The 21,380-nt window shown below is 41.5% G+C and overlaps 1 protein-coding gene across 4 annotated transcripts in view; it reads right to left on the bottom strand.

Moving 5' to 3' along the window:
* LOC132262915 (insulin receptor substrate 2-B) overlaps nucleotides 1–21,380 on the bottom strand; it is an 89,477-nt gene that overhangs the window by 5,206 nt on the left and 62,891 nt on the right. For all 4 annotated transcript variants that reach the window (XM_059762405.1, XM_059762406.1, XM_059762404.1 and 1 more), the window contains 4 exons: nucleotides 14,946–15,252; nucleotides 14,725–14,876; nucleotides 2,291–2,585; nucleotides 13–2,223 (listed from right to left, as the gene is read on the bottom strand). In XM_059762405.1, the coding sequence (XP_059618388.1) occupies nucleotides 13–2,223; nucleotides 2,291–2,585; nucleotides 14,725–14,876; nucleotides 14,946–15,252 (2,965 nt within the window). The remainder of the gene's footprint in view (nucleotides 1–12; nucleotides 2,224–2,290; nucleotides 2,586–14,724; nucleotides 14,877–14,945; nucleotides 15,253–21,380) is intronic.

Genomic DNA, 21,380 nt, shown 5'->3' with positions numbered 1-21,380 from the left:
ACAAACACTTACCAGAAAGGACGCTTGAGTGACGAGGGATGCGTGATACGAGGACTCACAACCTTCTCCTCTCGCGCCGCCTCTTCGGCCGAGGCGATGGGGATGAAGCCCTCGAAGGTGTTAAGAGAGATCTGGCTGGAGTTGTTGCTCAGCGGAGTCACCCTCTTCGGCACCGTCGTGCTGGCGGTGGTCGTGGAAGGCCTCATCAGCACATAGTCCCCAGCCACGTCCTCAGCACTGTTCCTCAGCGGTGAGACTGACGGCGTGATCTTCCGCACGCCCACCGGTGGGCAGTTCACATAGTCCGGCACCTCCATCGACAGCCGCCGGATCTTCGTCTGTTGCGTCACAGAATCGACGTAGCGATTCTCCAGCATCTCCTCGGCATGGCACTTCCGCAGGCCCTTGCCCGAGCACTCCTCCGTCGAGATGCCCTCCATGGGCACAGGAGTGGTTGGCGTGGCCACGCCGCTGCTTCCGTGGGACACCTCCTCCTCGGCCAGCATGAGTGTGCCGCTGGTGCCATCCACCAGGCACTTGCGCGCCTCCACGTGCTGGAATGGTTTCATCGGGCTGCTCGGGCTGAACGGGAAGATGGCAGCATTTGATCCTGTTGGCGTCACAATGCCACTGTCCTTTGACTCTGACCTGTGAGCCGGCTGTTGACCCGTCGAGCCTCCGGTCAGCGGCAGAAAGGACTGCTGACTCTCACTCTTTCCCGTCAGCGAACTCCTGCCGGCATACAAATTCTGCTTCCCTTGCTGAATATTGATCGGCATGGAAGTCATCCTTTGTCCATTTCCCGACGACTCCCTCTTCGCCCCACCATTCCGCCGCACACCCTGAAAGCTCATGTTGATGTACTCATCCGACGCCGGCTTCTCAGGGATGGTGTTATTGTTGACAGTCTTGCTATTCTTCGGCCACGACATCTCAATGTACCCTTCGGGCGCACTGGACATCCGCGGCATGTCCACATCCATCTTCTCATGGATGCCCTCCACTGGGCTCATGTTCAGGTAGTCGTCGGACGTTGTGGAGGTTTTCGGAGAGGTGGCCAGCACCGCTCCGCTGGGCGCAGCCCTGCCCAACACAGGCGACATGTCCATGTTGTTGTTGTTCTTCACCAGAGATCGCAGCGGCACCGTTCGCGGCGACATGTACGACTTCACAGGAGAACTGGACAGGCTGGGACTCTTCGTCACCGCCACCGGTCTCATCTCCACATAGCCATCCGTGGTGTCCGCCGTGCGGCCGCCGTACGTGATGTCGTGCGGGAAGTTGCACGACTCTGAGGACTGCGATGAGAGCGCAGGCATGGGCATGGTTGACGTGGGAGTCTCTTCGTCGCCCCGCGAGAAGTCAATCTCCATGAAGTCATCCATCAGCTCCTGATTCGTCCTCTTGTCCAGCATCGGTGCACTCGAGGACTTTTTCCCACCTTTGGCCGATCCATTGTTGTTGGCTAGATTCGTCTGCGCAATGGTGGATTGGCTGTGACCACTCTTGTACTGCTCCGAACGTGGCACTTTGGCACGCGACCCAAGAGAGAACGCCCGAGCTCTAAGGCTCGAATTGTCCGTGTTCAGGAGATCTATGCGAAACTTCCTCTTGTTGTGCTCCATTCGACTGCCCACCGAATACGCTCGGATTGGTCGATCGCGCGAGGAGTTGTCCTCCTCATCGGGCGTAAAGCGCGCAAACACCTTCTCCAGCGGATAGTCGGCAAAGCGCGTGTCCGTAGACGGCGTTCCCGACGTGATGCTGGAACTGCTCGCCGCCGAGCTCATGCCACTCATGCCATGGTGTCGATGCGACGCATCCATGTCCACATACTGATCGTGCTGCGATCCACCGTCCACGCCCTCCTCAGCCAGACTCGAGGCACGACTGTGCACGCCCGAGCTCCCTGTATACACGCCTCGGCCGAAGTCCACACCCGGCGACATGGGCAGATACCCAGAGGAGCCCGTGGGATCGCCGGGCGAGCTGCCGCACGGACTGTACATCTCGATGTAGCTGCTGCGCCCTTCCACAGAGCCCACTGGCGGCGCCGGGCTGCCTTTCCGCTGGCCCTGGCTCTGGGCAATGGGCAGCGACAACGAAGTGCCATTCTGTGTGATTCCCCTGTGGTTCCTGTCGTACATGGAGTGCAGCTTCTTGTCCCCGTTCCAGTACTCGTCGGAGTTCTCCTCCAAAATCGCCGACTCCTGCGACATGCCACTAAACAGAGAGAGAGAGGGAGGGAGATGAGCTTGACGATTCTTTCGCCGGCAAGGCAATTACTCACCCCATATAGCTGCGGAAGTGGTGACCATACTCGTCCGGTGTGAGCGACTGCCCAAAGCCGTCAGTCTCATCGATGCTGAGCGAGGAGCCGTCGCTCTCCGAACACGCCCCAGACGGACTCAGCGGGCAGGAGTTCACCGGCGGGCTGTTGCTGTGTCGGTTGTACATGGAGTGAGGGCGATTGGAGGGAATCGACCTCGGCGGTGGCATCGATGTGTTGTTCTGCTGGCTACTCTCGCTGATGGCGCGATTTCGCGACGGGAGACTGTCGCAGCGCTCCCTCTTCATGGCCGAACCTTGTGGGGGAGGCAGACAAGAAGAAATTAGACCACATCTCCCCAAGGGCGCAGTACAACCATGAGACATATTTTCTCACTCCATTTCTCTCTTTCTCTCGAGAGAGAGTGAAAAAAGCTCTTAGACGCTAAGTTGGATAGTCAAAAGGAATATGAGGATGGTGTGAAGGAATGCGAAAATAAAGTTACTGTATTGTAGCAGTCATTTGAATAATGACAATGGAAAAAATTTCATGGTTCTGTGATAAATGAATAGTTATAATAAATCGAAAGAAAGCATCTTAATTGAGGTCAGTTCACACACACTCACACACACTTGCACGCAAATTTCAGCAATTTATCATTCAAGGAATAAATTATAGATGGAATTTTGCACATACACACTGCGTATGATAGTAAAAACGTGAGATTCACTTCTTGCCTGTGCCCAAATCACCATCCCGCAATCACTATCAAGAGTTAGTCCCGCTCCCAATCACTATACATACTGTTCTTGTGAAGAGTTCGTGTTCGGACAATTTTAGTCACATCAGAGGATTATTGAACACAAACAGTAAAGAATATATGCAAAGAATGTACAATAAATAAATTAATGTGGTAACAGAGCTTTTTACAAAAACCTATACAATCACTTATCGGGGAGTAAATAAAGAACACAGTGTTGAGGTGGTGTAATGTGATAACCTCATTCTCGCGAGGCGCTCCCTCAGCGTGACAAAAAGCACACTCTTTTTACTCCGCAGCCACTGTCTCATGTCAACAATTCAGCGCATAAAACCACAGGGAGAAAAGCTCACACAGTGAAGGATTATCATCGCAATCAAAGGGATGAAGGAGAATAAAAATTAATAACTCAATTTCGCAGGGCAAAAACTTCTCTCCACTCAACTTTTCCATGTTATGCGCTCACGGCATAAAGCTACATATGTTTCTCTGCGACCCAAAGTATATACCAAGATAATTCTGTTACAATTCCACCCACTCTCTTCACAATCTCGCGGGCACTTCGCACTGGTAATTTCTTGTATCCTCCTCAGAGACACTCCGGGAATGTCTTTGCATGCGGCAAGAAGAGATAGAGAGGGTGAATTTGCTCTGGGTGAGTGAGAAAAGTTCGGTGCGATGGAAAAAAGTTCAATCTAACGAACGCAATAAAATCAGGCAAAGAAAAAGATCTTCTGCTTCTCCCAAGGAAGGCAAAAATTCCTCCACTCTCCGGGCGGGGTGGGGGTGAAATGAACTTTTTCTCCATCGCTCCTCGTCGATGAGCTTTCGCCATAAGAGTCTTCTGCCATCACTCACAGGGCATAGCAACAAATATCCGAAAACCAATGGATACACTGGGTAATCAGACAAGTAAACAACAATAAGGCGAAACAAATTGTAAATAGGATGAGTGAGTGTACATAATATAGTGAGGAGGGCAACATAGTAGTGCGGCGCAAACAAATTCAAGTAGTGTGGCTTTTCTTGCAAGACCCTTGAATTATTTATTGGGGTGCGCACACCAACCCCCTCCGCGCGCTCAACATCGGCAAGGGTGTGAGAGTGAAAGGGAAAAAACTATAATATACCTACCAATATTAGAAATATGACGATGGTGCAAAAATCGATTGAACCGTATCGTGGAAGCCCCAAAAGAAGAAGAAAAAAAAGAGGAAAACACAAGACAGAAATGAGAATGGAAACCACCTCACAATATTGGCTAATATCAGTTCAGTGGGAGAGATGCTCTCCCATCTTTGCACCCCCGCCCAAAAACATAGTGATGTCACACAAATTGGAATCACACAGTGGAAAAATTTCAACCAGAGTGTGGAGGAGAGCTTCTGGAAAGCACAACATAATGCTTATGGTGAAAATATTATGTAGTGTTGTATTGGCATACTAAAGCCCAATACTAAAGCCACCCTTCGGGTCAGAATTACATTCCCAAAATACCGTCTCTTTCCCAAAACCGCACTTGATTATTTTCTCTTGCAAACAGAGCCACAGAGACTCTCTCTCTCTCTCTCTCTCTCTCTTTTGCCCATTCTTGTACGAAGAAATGTCTTCGGATGCTTGCAAATTGTGTTTTTCCAACACTCCAACTGTGGCGGCAAAAGGAGATAAACATGTGACAAACACTTGAGCCCTCACTCGTCTCAGAAAATGCGCATAAGATTGAAAATATACGATTAAGCTGGGGAGTATGTATAAAGTGAGAGTATTTATCTTATGCGAATAGTTGATAGTTTTCGGGAACATTCCAATTCTCATCATTTTCACCCCCTATCATTGTACTGCACACATCTTGTGTTATTTTCTGTAATGCCGAGAGGGTGGTTCAGGGCGACCTGTTGATGCTGTGAGATATTTAAGGGATTACAGTGTAATTTGCACATACTTCAGGGAATTATGTTGTGTATATAATTAAAAGTTAACACTTTAAGTATGTGAAATAAAAAAAAAAACTAACTGCGAGTCCTGAATTTGACTTGATCTTGCTGCTTGAGCTTCTTCATCAAGTGCGATGGGCATTCTGATGCGAATTGAAAGGTGAGACAAGTGTAATTAGTGTTCATGTCTATGCAAATCAGTAAAGGTTTTTCTCTCTGCGCCATCATTTGCATCTTGATGGCATTATCCTATGGATATTATTCAGATCAAATATTTATGGCTTTTCATGTGCAGCCAATGAAAATGAACATGTTAATTGTTCAGCCGCGCACCATTCACACCTTTCGAGGTGAGAGAGATAAGTCTCTGCGGCGTTGCACTCAATCTTGGCCAGCACAAGACTCTCTTCCAGGGCGCTTCACACACACTCACACACGCCACAAACTTCCGGTGGAGCAGTTGAAGAGAGAGATATACAACATTTTGGAGGCAGGGAGGGAGTGAGTGGCTTTAGACAGAGATACGTACTCCTCGCCGAGCTCGCATTTCGCGCGCGGCGCATCAACAGAGGCGATCCGCCCGAGAAGGAGGCGGAAGCTCCTGGGAACTTGCCGCCACTGATCTTCCTCGTCGGCGCCACACTCTTCGGCTTCTCGTCCGGCTCCGCACTGGCCAGCGCCTGATCCTCCACGATACTCTCCATGGACGTGGTGGACATGTGATGATGGTGATGATGAAGGTGATGGTGCGCGATGGGCGGGAAATCTCGCTGCTGATCGCGATTATTGTTCATCTCGGGACAATTGCCCACGCACGGCGGCAGGTGGTTGTTATTGAGATGGCCACCATCCGACACTGGCGTGGCTCCATGTGGAATTCTGTGCGAACAGAGGGAATTCGGAGCCCCGTCCATGGGACATGTGCAATTGACAACGCGCGGCATCGGCACCACGATGGCCGTCTCCTCCGTGAGCGGCAGTGAGCGCGTTCGCTGGTGCACCGGCTGCACGCCCGACCCGCCCGCCTTCGCAGATGCGGATGCTGTGACAGAGGATGAAGACGGCGCGGCGCTGAGCACTGCCGCCGCGCACGGCAGCGACAGTGCCCTTTGGTGGCATGATGTGGACGCCGCGACCGCCGCTGTGAATTAGAAGAACGGACAATGGCGCGATTTTAGACACACAGAGAATAGGGCGCACACATTAGGACCACAGCAGTCCCGGTGGAATAGGAGCCATGTTAGTGCCCAACGGAAAACGAAGAACGAGAGGTGATAAAGAGGAAGAACATTTGAACATAGAGAGAGAAACAATCTAATCTTGCAAATAGGGCGGAATCTTCAAAATACACATCATGTTGTTGGATTCTCATATTTCTTTGTATGTGTCGCATGCAAAATTGGGAAAGTTTACTTCTTGTTATTAAGCGCGATAAAGGAATTTTGGACTTTTGAAAATTTTGACCTATTTGCAAAATTGTAGAAATTTTGAAAAAAAAGCTAGAGATTGAAAAACATCCAATAAAAGCCAATTCATAGTGAATGAACAATGAAAATTTCTTATGAATTCGAGTGAAATTTATCCAATATGATCCTTAAGATTACTTCAAATGCCATTAAGTAGCCAATTTAAACAAGAAAATATTATGCATAAAGGCGGATATTAAAAAAAAAATTAGGGCTTCTGCAAAAGGAATTAGTAATACCAACGCAACGGCGAGCAGCCACTTCAGCAGAGAATTCTGTTACAACTCTCAGCAACAATTTAAATGAAGAGATTAAAATGTTAATGAGATGGCAAATGATTGTTATGGGTAAGAAAGTGAGTGAGTGTGTGTGGAAAGTTTGTCCCATATGAGTAGGATTATGCCTTTTGTGAGATATTTCCTCCATTATTCACTATCTTTGGATCCTCTCATCTGCGTGTGCTCTTGCCAGAGCTTTTCATCTGTGGTGTGTGTGTGTGTGGGGAGATTTTCATCCCGGTAAATGTGTATCTTTTGCCCTCCTCTCTTTTCTTGTTTGCAATGGCATGGAAATAAAAACCATCGCCTATATTTTACAATATTCTCCACACACGATTCTCCTTTATATTCCATTGTAGTAATAGCAATATTTTTTAACACACATAGAGGAATTATTGGTCCCACTGAGGAGAGAATACATAGTGTTCCCCATCCATTTGGCGTGCCTAAGAGGAAAATCCTCACAATATGAGAAAATCTCAAGAGTCTATTGCACATTTACAGCCTCTCTCTTTCTCTTTTTCCTCAGTCGTTTCCCTCTTTCCACATCGCTTTTACTCATTCTTCTTCCCTCACTGAAAGCGACGATAGTGTGCCTTTAGAATTATATAGAAGGATATTTGGTAAATTTTCATCCTATATCGCCTCGTCTTCTGTTCCTCGCCATTGACAAGGCAATTACTTTAAACTATTTTATGGCCGATGCTCTCGCCCTTAAGAAGACTATTAAATATTTTACAATCACTTTAGCTTCACAGAGTGACAATTATACTGCGGAAAAGGAAAAAAAATCCGTCCAAATTGAAAACATTAAAATGTGAAAATGCACAACCGTAAAATTGTCAATGAGTTTGATTAAATTAAAGAGCATTTGCCCCTCAAGAAAAAATAGATCTCCTAAAAATGCGCTGCACTCTGACAAAATAAATGAGATCGTTAAGCTCATTAATGTTATGAGACGGAAATACAATATTTCTGACACACACAAATAATTTAATTGCATTTTCTGCTCTCCTTCCTTAAGATTCACCAATATTATTTGCCCCTCTCATAGTGAATTATTATCATTCATTCCTTCGCCACTTTGTTGTCCTCTTGAGGCGCATCGTGGTACGAAAAAGAATCAACAACACCGTCATAATTAAGTTGGAAGCTTGGAAAAAATGTAATATATAAACAGTGGAAGAGGTCAATTGTGTGTTAATTCAAATTTTATTGTTTCAACGCTGAATTTTTTAAGACATATAAAATCCACAATCAATTAGAAGGCATCAATTTGGTTTCCTTCTCTCGACTCGCGCGCTCATCATCACCCTCAATGATGGTGCTTTACACCTCTCTTGTTTTTCTCTAATTGTTTTGAAAATCATTCCCCATAAGTTATTATATGCCCCTTTACATCATTAACTAAAAGACAAGAGGGAGCGCATTAGCAGTGGTTCGTTGATTTTAATTAATGCGCAGAGGAAATGGTTTGAAAATTAGAACTTTTAGAAGCATTTTTCTTATCTCTCCACACACGTATAAAATATTGCTAATGCATACACTTATTGAAACGCCACATTTCATACATTTTCCCTCACTCTTCTCCGTCGCATTTTGACGCACATGAAAAGCGCGCGCAAATAACATTCTCAATGACGATTTTTCACACTCTTTCCTCTCTGACGAATGCGCAACAATTGAGACTGTCAGTGCAATATATGGGTGAAATTTCCCATGGACTGAGAATCCCGGATTAAGAATTGCAGTCGCGAGTGCAATTTTTCATCATTGCACAGCCAGCGTGTGTGTGTGGAGAAGGGGAGAATGATAAGATGAAGATATTATAGATAATTTTCCCGAGTAAACGCGTGTTGCTCGAGAGTGAATTAAATCCCACTTCCAAGCCGCGAGTGGAGGAAATTAATAAAGCATTGTGGCGCCTCAAAGGTGTTTGTAAACAACAGCGTGTCAGTTCATGTGTCAGTCAATTTGTTCAGCTCATAATTATATATTGTAGCATGGAGGCATTATAATAATTCTTCTCTCTCCCTCTTATTCGCATAAATTCACTGGCATTTTTACACTACTGACTTCTCTCCATCACCCCATATTTAGCACAAGGAATCCGAGAAAACTTCCCACTCTCCTCGAGCAGTGCAGCAAAACTTATTATTTCGTTCAACACTTCATATGGAAAATTATAGAGCACAGAGAGCGATGTAAGCACGAGGGGAGAAAGTACATCATATCTCAGTGAATGAAGGGATGGAAACATCATGACTACACTTCTTGTGATATGAGCCAAAAATGGGATTGATTTGCTCTGGTGAATTGTCTCTGTTTCACTCATCAAGTGATTCTCCTTGAGTAAACAATAAGAAATCACAACGTGAAATTACTCTACAGTTATCTAAACAAGATTAGGATCAGTTCGCAAGTGTTGTCACAACTCGCGAGGGAAAAATATAAAGTATATGTATTGTGAAATCATCATCACACCTTGAGTGACTCCACTCTGAGGCTCTAGAGAGGAAGGAAATCAATTTGTAGTCCCTGGCGGAATTGTCTCAGTGACAAGAAATCCTCTCGTGTCGCCCAATTCGCACGCACAGAGAGTGCTCAAAGTGAAAACAATCAGTGCAAATGCGAGTGGGAGGAAAGAAAGCACGACAGAGATTGTGGGTGTGGAAATGTCAGGGCTAATTCCTAGCCATGTGAGCTCCACAAGTATTCACGCAAATGCAATGTCAGGGTCTCTCGCCAACCCTTTTTCCCTCCCTCCAATCCCATCATATGCACAATAACTGCATGCATAAAGTAACAATTTCTCCACGCAAGTGTGAAGTAAATATAAAGAGGAGACAAGCGCACCGCATTAAAATTTATGATGATGACGTTGAAATTGTGACTTTTCCAACTTAATTACCAACGTCAACATTCAGTTGGACAAATATGCAATTTTTTCCTTCACTGAATTTCCTCTCTTCTACTGTATGCACTCTCTTGTTCCTTCACGCGCGCGCGCGCCGAAGGAAAACTCAATTTGCTCCGAATGGAAAATTATTGCTCATTGAATAAATGGTTGTATTTTTCCATTTATTAATTACTATTTGTGTGGTGTTTTTTCCCTCTGTCTCTTCCATTTCTCACCAATCTTCTTCTTTTTTTTTCACCCCACGCTCGCCGCAAGATTATCAATATGATATCAATTGGCATGTGTTGGGAAATCCACAAACATTATACTCTCTATTACAACAGTTTGTGCATGACCAAATCGCGCGCGCACAACAGAAAAGATCATCAAAACTTCCGTTGGTAAGTTCAAGGAAAAATCGTGCCGCTGCCTCATGAGAAACTCCGCAAGCGGAATCGACAAAATTCAAACTTTTGCATGGCAAACTGAAGCCTCTCCTGCCCGCTCTGAGCAACTGATAAGAGGAGGTCATTAAAAGTGCAATTCGAAATTTATGCAAAGAACTCTCCCAAGCCAGGCACAACTGGTGATTATGGTGTGAATAAATCATTATCGATTTTAATGCTATAGTTTTTCTCCGTTTTCTGTGGCTCTGCTCTCAATGCCTTTTTTCTCTGTGTATAGTTTTTGCCTCCTCACAAGGGCAACAAATCCCGATAACGATTCCATTTTTGCATGAAGGTTTCTCTCACTCATCTCTCTCTCTCTCTCCCTCTCTCGTCACAGAGAGCTCAATTAACTTCCTCTAATGCCAGTTTTTATGCCCTCTCCCTATTGACTGTGTTTTCCCAGTTTTTGTTGTTGTTGTTGCCTTCGACACCGCACAAAAAAGCCACTGTTACACACTCTAATTTTCAATATTACATGTTCATTGATGAAATAAAATGAGACGCTATAAAACTATAATTATCCTTAATTGCTTTTATGACTTAACACATGACAAATCATGGGAAGAAGAGTAACGCCATAATATTGGTTACAAATTGAGAGATTTTTCAACTCTGTCATTCATCATTCTGCCATATATTAACTACTGCATTATCCTCAATTTGGCGCCAACAAGTGAATGAAACCCAGTAAAGTCTTTGTGGGACAAACGATGATGTTCGCATCGAAGTGTAACATTGTCAAATAAACCGTATAATAAATAGTTATTAATTCAGGAAATAGGTAGAAAAGAAAGAAGGTTTGGATGTAAAAAGAGATGGTATAAAGCGGGGTGAAAGGAATGCTGTAAATTCTGTCTAATGAAAACAATTTACAACTCAAAACTATGCTGATTATACTCTTCCAGCGCGTATTGGGTAAAGTGTTAATAAAGCATAAATTTTCTTTGTGAAAATTGAGTTCAACACTACAAATACCAATCTGGAGAGGTCAAACATCCTCCCATTTTTCAATCACTCCGTACTGCGTGATCACTGGGGAACTTCATCAAACACAATCGCTAATATTACTCCTCAATTCTCACTACTAAGAGTCTCTCTCTCTCTCTGTCTCTCTTTCGCGTGTGCACATTTAAAAGTATATCGGACACTTTGCAGATTATATAATTTACTCGCTGGAGAAAATACCCAAAAGTGGGTCCATACAGACTTTTCAGCAAGAGACTCAAAGTTTTGAGAACGGAGGATCAAAAAGTTGTAAAGTGTGTGGGATGACTAGCAAATGAGACTCGCAAGTTAATAAGAAAGTGGGTGCTAGAGCAAAATTAATGGTACCTGACACCGAATGACGCCTCTGCGCCATCAAAGGGCGCAATGGGGCCGTCGAGGGATACTGCGGATTGTAAGTAGTTCTTGTTATGGCAGGAGTAGTTGTTGAGATGATAGTAGAGCAACAATTAGAAGTGGTTGACATGACTGTAAGAAAGCAGCAATGGTTGTTTTTTTTGGTATCGTCCATCATCACTGGGTTAATACAATTCTCTCGCAAATTAGAACTCCTTCACACAAGACAACATTATATTTATATATATATAGGTCGGAAGTTAGTGGAGTTAAAAGCAATGCGCTAAAGGGGAAAGAAAATCAAATAGGATGTTTCACATTAAGGTAAATTAACTGGGAGCTCTTAAAAGGTGACTACAAAGGAAATGCATGTAAAATCAAAAAAGTAGATGTAAAGATATAATTTTATTATCTATTTGTGAGAAAGTTAATGGACGAATTTCCTAATAAAAGTTTCTTCATCTATTTTTCCTCTAAAGAACATATCGACTATCTTTAGTATTTTTTGTACAACTGAATTTTCCCCACCAGCGCTAACTCTCTTAATCCAGAGACGCTAAAAAGAAAGAGGGAGAAGTAAAGCGACCACCTGATGCCAATTCGACTAACGCCATGGCGAATCATTTACAAATAGCCAAAAACGAAAATTGGAAAAGTTTCCGTGATATTCCGAATAATTTATTTCCCTCATATGTGCTCTCACTAAACACATAGAAATAAATTAATCTGGCCTTCTTCTAAACTCCCTTCACTCTCACACACCCCGCGCGCACAGCATCTCCAATCCCATTCTTATTTATCGGATTAATCTTGTGCATCACACATATGGAAGAGCGGATGAGAATATATATTTGCGGCATGGCAACATTATCCAACACGTTAAACAATTTTGCACACATTTTGGAAACAATAAGAGGATTCTAGTTCTTTTTTTTTCTTCTTTCTCCACACTCTCACAAACCGCTTCAACAGACGGAAAAGGACATGGAGTGGGAAATTATACATATGTAAGTATATCTCTAAATCTGAAATATATTTTGCAAGTAGATTGCATAAAGCAGATTGCATGCATATAAAGTTCTGTGTGAATTCTTGAAGCTATATAGAGATAGTATTCAATTGCAGAAGTCATTATCCAAAATCATGCTTCTTATTTCACATCTTTCTCAGGGAAGACAAGGAAAAAAAAAACACGAAGAACACATGAAGAAATAAAGGAGAAGAAAAACTTTCTCAAGCACTTCAGGACTCTCTTGACAATTTCTCGTGTCAAGAGAGGACAATTTTCACTATGATGAGGAATATAATTTTTTATGAGCCAAAAACCATCTGACAAGACACTGACAATATTGCCCTCGTGAGTTAACTTTTCCACCCATTTAGCCCTGATGTCATACTGAGAATTCTCCTTAACCAAGGCTGAGAAATTAAGCAACTAACTTCGCATTTCCTTCGTCAAGGAGAAATCCTTAAAGATGATTTTGTGTGTGGTTTAATTGCATGAAATTCAATATAATGCAGCGATACTATTTGTGCTAAGCTAAGCTTGCGATTGAGACACATTGAATGTATTATAGCATTTTATCTGCATTATAAGTTACTTCTCGCCAGAAATGACATGAAAAAAATGCTGGTACAATTGTGATAGAGATGAAATGAATGAATTATGATGATTTGTATGGTGAGATTAAATCAACATTCGCCTCAATCAAATGAAAATATCCAATTAGACAAAATAAAAACAGGAGTCAAATGCAACCAATTGGCAATTAAAAAGACATAGTATATAAATTTTTGGATAATCATATGGTAAATAAATTTTGCATAATTTCAATTTGGCGTACCATCATGTTGACTTAGGATCATGTCCTCCTCGTGACTACAGGTCAGAGGATTCTTTTCTGGACTGCCTCCATCGTGGCATGAAAAAGTGTCCTGTTGTGCACTTTTGAAATTCGGGGCCTGAACAACTGTGCAAGCTGAACTACATGTACTAAAAGTAGACGCATTTGCTGGTGGACTTTCTGCAAATTGCACCAAAGAATTTTTTGTTGTTTTTTTCGTATCCTCTCAAATATTCATTTTATTTTGCATATACTCTATATTTTACTATGAATATACCTAACCCAAAAGAATTGTGTGTGATAATGCCAATTAAGACTAACATTTTAGCCTATGTTTCTTATCACTAAATTATATCAATTCCAATTGAAAAGATTTTTATGTGGAACCACATAAACATACGAAAAATAGATAAAATTTGGAAAAAAGCGTGTGCTTCTCTAATTGCCAAAGAAATACATTTTCTTCTATCCTTGCGCGAAACCGTTTCAATTGAAAAAAAAAAACAACGGACAAAGAGACACTCAAGAGACGACAGAATCTATTTAAATGCAATTTCTGTGCAAATTTTTTTACTCCTTCAGCTGACATAGTTTTCTGCCTCTCACTAAATTACATAAAATGTTACAGAAGAAATGAATGCGCAAAAGTAGAACATAACAAAAATTTCGAAATAGAATGCATTCACAATCAACTAAACAAGTCTTCCTCAAGAAAATAAATTCCGAAAATAGGAAACAGTAATAAAAATGATAAGTTATTTTGTAAAAGTGAAACACAATGTGAAATGATATAATTCAAATTGAAAATGAACGAAAATATACAATCATATTGATAAATAAATTAGGTTTAATCACAATTACGAAGTTACAGGTGGGATTAAAACACATATTAGAGATCTCTAACTACTCGTCTTAAAGCTGCACTCCAAAAAATACGAGGGAAAGGGTGAATTTCTAATACTCAATTCCTATGTTTAATTTATGAAATGCCGCTAATAAGGGAACACTAAATCATTTCCAAAATAAACGCTACAGTGCCAATTACGATACTTTAACTGTTATTAAATTGATTAATTAAATGCATGACCAAACACTATTCTACTTAACGCCACAACATCAATTATAATTCAAGAGAATAAAAGAGGGGAAGAAAATTTACAATGTGAGTGGAAAAAGAGAGAAAATCTAATCAAAATGTGTAACTATTAAAGCCAACTTTAGGTATGAATTCTCACTAATTATATTTACATATAAGGAGAAAAATTTCAGAAAAATCGAATTCATACACGCTAAGAGTGGATAAATGAATATGTGATAATCCACTGACTCTTTAGGTAGTTTCATTTCTCTACAATTAAGGGCCAAAATATACACTAGAGAGTTGGTGAAAATATAGGTTCTGGTGTGGATGTTTCGCTTCTTGCCCCGAAGGGTGGGCGGTGCAAAGAAATGAGAATGCGGGGGTGTGACAATATTTGACTTACCACCTGATGGTGAAAAATTCATGGGCTTCTGGCCGACATGGGTCTGACGCCGCATCGCCATCGAGATGGGCTTCGACGCCTCATTGGCTGACGAGGATCGCGGTCTCACTGGCCCAATGTAGTCCTCGCGATTCTTGCAGCTCGCCGATGCGCTACACACAGGCAGATAAATCAGGATGAGAATGTTATATTCGAAAAGTGTCTCAACGAGTCGAACTTACGTGATAATTGTCTGGTGCATGTTCTCCGCTATGAAGGGATCTTGTGTCTCCATCCAGAGCTCTCCAGCACCAATTGCACTGTGCCGGCCAACTTCCATGTAGAAGAAGCATTGAGTGTTGCCGCAGCGCCGGATCGTGGTGAGGAGGAACTCCACGCTGCCCAGCCTGTGGTCTCCGCCTGTTGTCGTGGCGGCTCCCACACGCACCAGCGTGAGGGACTTCTCCGTGAGACACAAGTGATAGTTCCCAATAATGCCCTTATCCTCAGCCAAACCCTTGCGCTGAACTTGAACGGACCACGTGTGTTCTGCGGGTGAGAGAGAGAGAGAAAAATTACATCATCTACACTCCGACATTTGACGCCATAACTTTGGGGAAGAGAACCCTTGAGAAAATCACCCCTAAACACAATTTCTCATGCCTAGAAACAGACGATGCTTCGCAGAGGGTGCGGAAAAGTGTATTTGGGTGTGCGAATGTGTCTCTCCTCCCCCACTGACATTTTCGGTATGCGAAGAAACTTTGGCCAAAAGTGATAAAAATACTTTGCGTTTGCCTTGTCGCTCTTCACTCCTACAAATTGGCTAATTTACTAAATGATAATTTTTATTGATGGCTCTTAAAGAGATTATTCAAAATTTTCACTTCAGCAGAATCAACACCATCAACAATGTAATCTGTAAATTATGACTGTCGTCTAGATGAAGCGCGGCGCGCGCGAAAAGGCCGGGGAAAAGGCTCTAAGGCAATATACTAGAGAAACTCTCTAAAATGTATATACACGCCAGACGAGAGTTAAGAAGCAAAACAATGAAATCATTACTTTTTATTTAACTCCACAACCAAACGAGAGAACCCACATCAATGAGTCTTATGCGTGTTTATTTGCGTTGGAGTCCTTGGAAAAAATTCCACGAATTTCTTCAATTTTTACGATCGAATTCAAATGACTTCTCGCAATTGCTCACCCAGAGCAATTTATATACCGACATAGTGAGAAAGAGAGAGAACGAATGGTTTGATTATCTCAAGGAATTGAAATAGTGAGCTGAGGAGAAAAGTAAAACTGCAGACTCTATGATTCAGTGAAAATTTCATTGATTTTCTTCCACTTTTCTCCCGTCTTCGTGTGCGACATTCAGCCATTTGAAAAGTAGAAGAGAAAACGTCAAGAAAATGTGATGCTCTCTGATAAAATATCCGAATCTGCCGAAATGATGTGGAGAAAATCGAGCGGCTGAAGAAATATCCAACCAAAATGACCAGCCATACCAATTTATTTGGTCGTCTCTCTTGTGCGACAATCGTCTCTCGAGACATGATGTTTTTGAATAAATTGTCTAACCATCAGGCCGGCAGTGCGGGGCGGGAAAATGATATCTGGCTTTATGCTAAAATATTCTTCCTAACCTAGCCTAAGAAAATTCAATTACGTAATCCACACAGTCACACACATTTCTCAACTTCTCCAATTTTGACCTTCTTATCACATTCAGCACATACACACAAACCGTCATTTTAGCTCCAGACATTCGTTCTTCTCTTCCTCCTGACGACGCCGGGCGGCGGCAGAAGTACACTCCACCACAATTTCCACCCCTCTTCCCCACTCCCCCTTTTTTGCGGCGTCGGAAACACACAGAGCAAAATAAACCATGTTGGATGTCTTATAAATTTGTTTTCTCCTGCTGAACACAAAATGTCTAACACGCACTACTCAATTCATAATTTAAATCCTCTAGTAAATATCCAGAGCTCACACACACACGCGTTTTCGAAGAGTGGAGAGACAATCTAGTGAAAATGGAAATTGAAGATTAGATTTTTCCATCTCACACAACCAACTATGTTTTCTCTGTTCCTAGAGCTCAGCAATGGGGGAGGGAGAAGCATCTTAAGCCGCAATCTCATAGATGAAATGCCAATGATAAGAGGATGTCAAGAGTAAACCCCGACTGAGAGATTTTTTGCCCTTCATCCTTTAGCACTGTCAGGATAAAATCAATGGAAATAGTTGTGAAAGGGGATCACATGATATTTTCTTCATTTCACTACACCCTCATTTTCATGGAAACACAAATTAATTTATGCACAATTTGGAGCACACGAGCCACAGAGCAATCTCTCTCTATATACATTTTCACTCAGAGAAATCATCCACCGATGCTAATCGATAGAGTTAAGGAAACTTAAGCAATTCCTTAGCATCAAACTCTTTTCAAACCACGAACAGATACAACAACTATCCTCGAATATCGCCAAATGTGATACAGCTTCCGTGATCAGTTCTCTTTTTCTCAGTGAAGTGTGTGTGAGAGAGATCAAAAAATTATACTCAAATGCTGCGGAATCACACTCGAGTGGTGATAAGATTGTGAGAAATTACACTTTTAAATAAATTGAACCACAGCAAATACTATATGTATATACTTTGGTATAAATTCGTTTTTACAATATTGCAATAGTTCACAAACCAGAAAGAGTGTTCGGGTGAAAAATTTTATGAGCTTTTTATTCAATCTCAAACTACATATAATCATAGTATAAACTTTAAATGACAGTGAGGAAGAAAGCGTTTCTCCCCAGAGATAAGCACTTAAGTGATTAAGAGAAAAGTCATTAGAAAGATTTCTTTTGTTTCACCTTCATGTCTTTAACCACGTGAAGTAATTCATTATGTTCTTAATGAGTTGACTAGAGTAATGGTCAAATATTCAAAAAACACGAACAAAGATATGACATTACGTATATAAATAAGATACGCCGGATATTAAGTGGAGAAAAATACTCGCAAACCACTTCCGTTTCGCCTTCATGAGCGAAATCACAGCCGGAGCGATGGACGGGAAAATGTGTTTGGAGACTGCATCTTGGCATCTCTTGCATTAATTCATTACGGTTGGAGGAGGATGCATTTGATTTGTGTGATGCTCCTCCGAAAAGCGACTCTCGACGATAGTATTTCGCCACATTTTTCACCATATACTGAAGACACACTATATACATATATATACACATCTTCTCCCAATACACTGGGATCTTCAATTTAGCAGCACTTCCTCTCATCGACAGAACAAACATTTTCAACTCCCCAGAGTCTCGAGGAGGAGACAAAAGGAATAAAATTGCGACAGCGTCTCACAACTCGACAGTATTTTATTATTAAACGTCTTCTCTCACTTCGCATATGAGGCAATGTATGAAGTCAGACCATAAGGAATTTCATTCATTTCCTATCTCGCTGGAATTATTATCGTCATAATACCTATTTATCGCTTGAGTAAGCCCCATCTCTCGGTGCTCTTGTGTGTGGGATTTTATGGGGTTTGCCAATCGTGAAACACTTCATTATTTCCAATACCCCTGAAATGTTCCACCGAGATTCACCTCCTTTTCTCTCACGCGACAGTCTCATCTCTCGTCGGAGGAAAAAATCCTCCTTCGCAATGCTAATTGAATAGCGACAAGTCATCATTGATGCCATCCAGTGTTACGCGCGGGAGAGAGAGAGAGAGAGAGAAAAAAACATATCCAAATAATTGTATAACCGTAAAGCCAGAGTCATAAATAACGAATTTCCGTACACAATTTATATTTTTCACTCCCTCGTGCAGTTGCGAGAGAAAATCTTTTAGAACAAATTGTGGGCGTTGTTTTGAAGACATCACAACAGCCACAGTTAAATGAGAAATGATTTTTCAGTCACAGATTGTAATTATGTTTTTTATTCTTGCCCACATTAGTTTTTTCTCTCTCTCTTTTCTTCCCTGTACTATACACACACACAACTTCTCCAAAATAAATGCTCTGTCATTGTTTTTATCACACCACGAGTGTATTTGTGTGTTGCCCAACTGAAAATTATTATTATTATTGTTGTGCTGAAATCATCCCATACATATTAGCGCTGTATTCGTGCTCAATTGCAAATATGATCCGGAATTCACTAGAAATACGAATTACTCACTCGTCTAAATCAGTTTGTTGTTTTTCTCGTTAAGTTATCTAACGCGCACAAGCATGTCACGCATTTTCCATACATCTGATACATTAATACGAATATCTATAGTCTCTGTGAGTCGGTTTATGCTAAGTTGAATTTTTGAATAAATTCTGGACAAAAGGAATTTCCAACTTTCCGAGCATTTCTATGTGTCATTGCAATAAATTTGACTGCTATCATCATAGGATCTTGCGAGTTGAATCGACCAATTTGTATATCTTATCCAATCTTACATCAGAATTTACAACCTTATCCCGCGCTTATCTTTGTGTTTTGCTTGCCTTGAGCTCGAGACCAACGACTTTTTGTTAGTTTTTAATCTCCCAATCACTGCTAATCGCCATTCCTCGCGATTTTTTTCGTCTCTTAATTTACTTCCATCGAAGAACTAAAGAAGAAATCTGAGGCACATTATTGAAATTCCTGCCAAACACTTTAGATACCTCACTGGCGTATCGTTTAAAATTCGCGATGGCTTGAAGATAAGCTAAATGCACAAAATATGTGCAGCACAGTCGTTTTTCCCATTTATTCACCTCACAACACATTAAATGTAGTTGAATGCTCTCCGTGTCTAGCCAGTGTTTTTCATCAAACCGCCACATTTTGGGACTCCATCCTTTCCTATACTCTAACATAATCTTTATATGACATCTGCTTTGCGGATGAACAAAACATCGCACAAAGAGCGGACAAATTGTCATCATTCGTTGCGATTCATGATAAAATGAAATGTGTGCAGTGCAGAATCCTGCAGAATAGTGAACAATATGAGATAATCTTGACTTATTTGATTGTTGTTCACTTGAAAAATCATCCCCCAAAGTAAATTTCCAATAGAATTTTCCAATATGCAGCAGTCTGCGCTCACTTTGCCAAGTATTACCTCTCAAGTAACATTAACTCGTGGGGTTAAATTCGAACAACAAATTTCACATGGAGAAACACTTGTTTGGCAAAAAGACAAGACTGTCGAGCACGCACATATAGATAGACATTTTATGCTGAATAGATTGTAAGAACAAGAACGAGAAAAAACTGCCTCCAATTGTCACTTGTTATTACAATTCTCAATTGTATTTTAACGATTTTAGCATTCTCCGCACACATTTTCTATATTGGATAGGAGAACAATAAAAAAAAAACCGACAAACTCTCTGGAATTCATGTCTTCTCTTTTCCTAGTCTGCTTTTTTTCCTTCTCTCCTTCTGTCAGGGCTCTCGCATTTAACCTAAACAGAAAACATTGCAATGAGATGGAATTTTATTCAATTCATTTTCTTCTACTCCTCTTTCAATATATTAACTTCACTTTTGAATTACGAGTAAAATAGTACAAATCGCATTTTATGCCTAGGGAGACAACGCCATACAGCAAATGTTGTTTACAATTGAAAGTGAATGCAAATGAAATTATATGCAGATAAACTCTAGTTAATTGCATAGTATTGAATGCAATTAGGTGAATGGGAAACACTGATTTTCCCACTTCTAAACATTATGTTGTTTTTTTTCCCTTTAATTTATTAGCTATTACAGATTCATTTTTATGTCTCTTTCTTTCAAATTACTCATGATGTGTCTTCTGACGATTTTCATTTCAGATTCTCCGCATATTCTTGAGTGACTTGAGTAGATTTGTTTCCCAGAAAAGAAATGATTGAACTATTATTTATTCACTCAATATAAGAAATATTATCTAGTCGTGGAAATAAAAAATTTATACAAAAATTCTAAGGAATATCCAAGTCGGCACAAAACGAAGAACATATTTGAATTCTAAAAAATTCATTAGGTAATTTCTTTTCACTCTGATTTTGTCATTTCAATTTTCTCTCCCTCCGTGAAAGTGACGTGAGTCTCTTCTGGGAAAAAGAGAAAACCACGCGCTATCTAAGAAACAAGGGTGATTTTTGCCGTTAAATGAGAAAAATAGCAATTACCAACTCCCTCCAAAAGCTCCGCGACACACTCATTCGGAATAATGCAGTGATGTTTAACATTCAGCAATTGACATAAATTACATTAGAAAATGATTGTAATGGCGCTTCCAAAAAATATATAGGCAACATTAATAAAAATACCATAAAATTGATAAAGTTTCTGGGAATTTCTCGTGTCCGTGGAATCCCACGAAAAATGCACTGCGACGCGATAGGCGCCACATTGGAGGCACATATCTGTATTGCCCCATTATACACTTGTTATTTTCTCCACCGAAGGAACTCCTTGCGAGCCAGCCCGACCAGCAGAGACGCCCACATTGCACTCAATGGTGAGAGGGCAATTTTTGCCGTGGTTGCACGCAATCAATATTGCACGGGAAATAACGTGAAATTTTCGCGTTTTCAAGCGCAGCACCAAAAAGGCCCAGAAACGCGGCGGCGGCAAGTTAAAAGACCACCGCAAGGCATCCATTTAGGGTAAATCCG

The sequence above is a fragment of the Phlebotomus argentipes genome, unplaced genomic scaffold (assembly GCF_947086385.1).
Source record: "Phlebotomus argentipes unplaced genomic scaffold, Phlebotomus argentipes genome assembly contig_15, whole genome shotgun sequence".
NCBI classification, from domain to species: domain Eukaryota; kingdom Metazoa; phylum Arthropoda; class Insecta; order Diptera; family Psychodidae; genus Phlebotomus; species Phlebotomus argentipes.
The sequence above is the reverse complement of the archived record's forward strand: the minus strand, read 5'-3'. Positions and strand labels throughout refer to the sequence as shown.